Genomic DNA, 5000 nt, shown 5'->3' on the forward strand with positions numbered 1-5000 from the left:
TCCTCCCTCCCTTCTTCCCTTCCATCCTTCCTCCCTCCCTCCCTTCCTTCCTTCCTTCCTCCCTTACTTCCCTCCCTCCCTCCCTTCCTTCCTCCCTCCCTTCATCCCTTACTCCCCTCCCTCCCTTCCTTCCTTCCTCTTTTCGTTCGTTAGTTCGTTCCTTCCTCCCTTCCTCTCTCCCTCCCCCTCACGAGCCTCACCGATGGTCATCCACAAGACGAAGCGGATGAGCGTGAGGATGGACAGCTTGAAGATCAGGTAGATGTTGATGGTGATGCCGATGGCGGGCACCCAGGGAAGGCCGGGCGCGAGGAAGGGCAGCGACCGCCTGTGCCGGGGAAGGGGAAGGGGGTTAGAGTGGGCGGATGGCCTGGTCGAAGGGGGAGGGAGGAGGGGGAGGGGGTTAGAGTGGGCGGAAGGCCTGGTCGAAGGGGGAGGGGGTTAGAGTGGGCGGATGGCCTGGTTGAAGGGGGAGGGAGGAGGGGGAGGGGGTTAGAGTGGGCGGAAGGCCTGGTCGAAGGGGGAGGGAGGAGGGGGAGGGGGTTAGAGTGGGCGGATGGCCTGGTCGAAGGGGGAGGGAGGAGGGGGAGGGGGTTAGAGTGGGCGGATGGCCTGGTCGAAGGGGGAGGGAGGAGGGGGAGGGGGTTAGAGTGGGCGGATGGCCTGGTCGAAGGGGGAGGGAGGAGGGGGAGGGGGTTAGAGTGGGCGGATGGCCTGGTCGAAGGGGGAGGGGGTTAGAGTGGGCGGATGGCCTGGTCGAAAAGAAGGGGGTGGGAGAGGGGGGAGGAGGAGGGGGAGGGGGTTAGAGTGGGCGGATGGCCTGGTCGAAGGGGGAGGGAGGAGGGGGAGGGGGTTAGAGTGGGCGGATGGCCTGGTCGAAGGGGAAGGGGGGAGGGGGAGGGGGTTAGAGTGGGCGGATGGCCTGGTCGAAGGGGAAGGGGGGAGGGGGAGGGGGTTAGAGTGGGCGGATGGCCTGGTCGAAGGGGGAGGGGGTTAGAGTGGGCGGATGGCCTGGTCAAAGGGGGAGGGGGGAGGGGGAGGGGGTTAGAGTGGGCGGATGGCCTGGTCGAAGGGGGAGGGAGGGAGGAGGGGGAGGGGGTTAGAGTGGGCGGATGGCCTGGTCGGAGGGAGGAGGGGGAGGGGGTTAGAGTGGGCGGATGGCCTGGTCGAAGGGGGAGGGGGTTAGAGTGGGCGGATAGCCTGGTCGAAGGGGGAGGGGGGAGGGGGTTAGAGTGGGCGGATGGCCTGGTCGAAGGGGGAGGGGGTTAGAGTGGGCGGATGGCCTGGTCGGAGGGGGAGGGGGAGGGAGGAGGGGGAGGGGGTTAGAGTGGGCGGATGGCCTGGTCGAAGGGAGAGGGGGGAGGGGGAGGGGGTTAGAGTGGGCGGATGGCCTGGTCGAAGGGGGAGGGAGGAGGGAGGAGGGGGAGGGGGTTAGAGTGGGCGGATGGCCTGGTCGAAGGGGGAGGGGGGAGGGGGAGGGGGTTAGAGTGGGCGGATGGCCTGGTCGAAGGGGGAGGGGGGAGGGGGAGGGGGTTAGAGTGGGCGGATAACCTGGTCGAAGGGGGAGGGGGAGGGGGTTAGAGTGGGCGGATGGCCTGGTCGAAGGGGGAGGGGGTTAGAGTGGGCGGATGGCCTGGTCGGAGGGGGAGGGAGGAGGGGGGGGGGGGTAGAGTGGGCGGATGGCCTGGTCGAAGGGGGAGGGAGGAGGGGGAGGGGGTTAGAGTGGGCGGATGGCCTGGTCGAAGGGGGAGGGAGGAGGGGGAGGGGGTTAGAGTGGGCGGATGGCCTAGTCGAAGGGGGAGGGGAGAGGGGGGAGGGAGGAGGGGGAGGGGGTTAGAGTGGGCGGATGGCCTGGTCGAAGGGGGAGGGGGGAGGGGGAGGGGGGTAGAGTGGGCGGATGGCCTGGTCGAAGGGGAAGGGGGGAGGGGGAGGGGGTTAGAGTGGGCGGATGGCCTGGTCGAAGGGGAAGGGGGGAGGGGGAGGGGGTTAGAGTGGGCGGATGGCCTGGTCGAAGGGGGAGGGGGGAGGGAGGAGGGAGGAGGGGGAGGGGGTTAGAGTGGGCGGATGGCCTGGTCGAAGGGGGGAGGGAGGAGGGAGGAGGGGGAAGGGGTTAGAGTGGGTGGATGGCCTGGTCGAAGGGGGAGGGGGTTAGAGTGGGCGGATGGCCTGGTTGAAGGGGGAGGGAGGAGGGGGAGGGGGTTAGAGTGGGCGGATGGCCTGGTCGAAGGGGGAGGGAGGAGGGGGAGGGGGTTAGAGTGGGCGGATGGCCTGATCGAAGAGGGAGGGAGGAGGGGGAGGGGGAGGGGGTTAGAGAGGGCGAAATGGATAGCCTGCCGGAGGCGGAAGGGTGGAGCTTGGATAGACTACTAGCCTCTCAGCGTTATCATCACCATGGTCATTGTTATCGTCATGATTATCAGTATTATTATTGTTCTCTTTTTTAAAATACTTAATAACGACTTCCTTTCAGCCTTAGCCGAAGCGGGCGCCCACCTGTTCTGCGGCTTGCGTGAGATGCGCAGGAGGATGTAAATGATACTGAGGAAGAAGACAATGCAGAAGAAGGATGCGGCGGGAGAGTGTCCTTCGAGCTGGCTCAAGTCGCACACCAGGATCGAGTCCAGGATGAGGACGTTCAGGTACAGGAGTCCTGCGGCAGAGAGGCGATATGAACACATGGCTTATTCGGCAAATAAAGATCAGAGACAAGAGAGGTGGTAGACATGGTTACCTTGTGGACTGAATAGGATGCATCAGATTACCCAGTAAACAAAATGCCTTGATTTCATGGACTTATTTTGTTGAAGATACATTCAGTTTAAATAATTTGATATAATTTTACGTTACATATATGAAAGATTATCCTTCTAGACTTGTCACATTCTCAAAAATAACCTCAAGGTAAAAGAGTCTACTACATTAAGATTGTCCTCCTGACTACTTCAACTAGATATTCAGGATCGTCTGAGCAACTGAAATGAATTGTCTTGACTGCACTGACTACATTCTTAAGCTAGTGAGACTACGTTAATTACTTTCATGTTAAATCTCCATAGAACAACTGCATTAAGATCCTCCTCTAGACTATCGTAATGACATAATCAAGATCATCCTATAACTTTAGCCTCGAGCCTTATTACATCCTGTAAGTTTGGCCGCTGGGCTGATGACATTCTCAAATTAATCAGGGCCCATAAACTGCACTGTTCATCCTTCTAGCCTACACTAAGTACAATAAGCTTGTAGACTACATGGCCTGAGGAAGGCCCTCGCCAAGTCCTGCAGGAGACTCACCGACGAGCTTCATGACCTGGCGCCCCGTCTCCTCCGTGCAGGGCCCCTCCTCCACCCAGGGGAACAGCGACGGGAACATCACCTGCACCATCTCCACGTACCTGTGGGCACAGCACGGGGATCAACTGGGGGCTTTGTGAGGAATGATGGCAGCCATGGGGGTTCCCACGGAGGCCATGGGGAATGTAGCTGTCATGGCACTCACGGGAGGGAGTAAGAAATGGATGACCATATCTCTCCGTGGCGCTTATAAAGAATATTGGTGGCCGTGGGGGATGCTTGATGCGTCAGTGGTTAGGCTTGGAGTAAGAATTTATATGCCCTTGGTTATTTGAATATCAAGATCGTCAATAGCAATATCAAGGATGTACTGGTTAACACAGATGTCGACTTTAAATGTGTTGGTCTTTATCATTTTCTCAAGTTGCTGGCTCCATCGCGAAATGTAACTCTTGCCCTTCCACACTTTATGTTGAGTTGATTAAGATAAGTTAAATAAAGGAGCAGAGGCACAGAAAGGATCTTGAAGCTTCGGGAGCATGGCCCCTGCCAGAAATCTTCAGATTTTAACCCGATAATTGTACTTTCTATAAGTTGAATAAAGGATGAACTTACAAAATGAAACATGAGATCAGGTCCTAATAAAGACATTAACTCACATTCCATGCCTCTCAATTATCGTAGCACTCCCGCCATGCACCTCTCATATCATAGTACTCCCGCCATGCACCTCTCTTATCATAGCACTCCTGCCATGCACCTCTCTTATCATAGCCCTCCCGCCATGCACCTCTCTTATCATAGCCCTCCCGCCATGCACCTCTCTTATCATAGCCCTCCCGCCATGCACCTCTCTTATCATAGCCCTCCCGCCATGCACCTCTCTTATCATAGCCCTCCCGCCATGCACCTCTCTTATCATAGCACTCCCGCCATGCACCTCTCTTATCATAGCCCTCCCGCCATGCACCTCTCTTATCATAGTACTCCCGCCATGCACCTCTCTTATCGTAGCCCTCCTGCCATGCACCTCTCATATCATAGCCCTCCCGCCATGCACCTCTCATATCATAGCCCTCCCGCCATGCACCTCTCATATCATAGCCCTCCTGCCATGCACCTCACTTATCATAGCACTCCCGCCATGCACCTCACTTATCATAGCCTTCCTGCCATGCACCTCTCTTATCATAGCCCTCCTGCCATGCACCTCTCTTATCATAGCCCTCCCGTCATGCACCTCTCTTAGCATAGCCCTCCCGCCATGCACCTCTCTTATCATAGCACTCCCGCCATGCACCTCACTTATCGGGGCACCCCCCCGTCATGCACCTCCCCCGCCCACTCACCTGTCGTACCACTTGGCCTGGCCGGCGGAGGTGGGCACGGCGCCGTAGTACTTGTTCTCGCACTTGTCGCTCACCATGTAGTCGTCCTCGCGGCGGGACGACTCGGCGCTGTTCTCCTCCGTGTTGCCCGTGTCGTCGGAGTCAGGCGACGACCGCATGACGCGCTGCGGGGGAGAGGCAGACGGGGGTTCATGACCCAGAGGGAGAGGGGGAGGAAGGGGAAGGGCCCCCCCCCCCCCCCCCCCCCCCCCCCCCCCCCCCGCCCCACCCCCCCCCCCCCCCCCCCCCCCCCCCACCCACCGGAAGAGAGAGCGAGAGAGGGAGAGGGAGGGAGAGAAGAGAGAGAGGGAGAGAGAG

At 59.2% G+C, this 5000-nt stretch overlaps 1 protein-coding gene across 1 annotated transcript in view; it reads right to left on the reverse strand.

Annotated features, from left to right (window-relative positions):
- Positions 1 to 5000, reverse strand: part of LOC122257049 (putative cationic amino acid transporter) — a 39301-nt gene that overhangs the window by 1383 nt on the left and 32918 nt on the right. The window contains exons 8-11 of the mRNA XM_086530682.1: positions 4644 to 4807; positions 3295 to 3395; positions 2494 to 2650; positions 201 to 328 (exon numbers count right to left, since the gene is read on the reverse strand). Coding sequence (XP_086386808.1) covers positions 201 to 328; positions 2494 to 2650; positions 3295 to 3395; positions 4644 to 4807 — 550 coding nt within the window. The remainder of the gene's footprint in view (positions 1 to 200; positions 329 to 2493; positions 2651 to 3294; positions 3396 to 4643; positions 4808 to 5000) is intronic.

Source organism: Penaeus japonicus, unplaced genomic scaffold (genome assembly GCF_977035675.1).
Source record: "Penaeus japonicus unplaced genomic scaffold, GWHDUDI00000001_assembly GWHDUDI00000034, whole genome shotgun sequence".
NCBI classification, from domain to species: domain Eukaryota; kingdom Metazoa; phylum Arthropoda; class Malacostraca; order Decapoda; family Penaeidae; genus Penaeus; species Penaeus japonicus.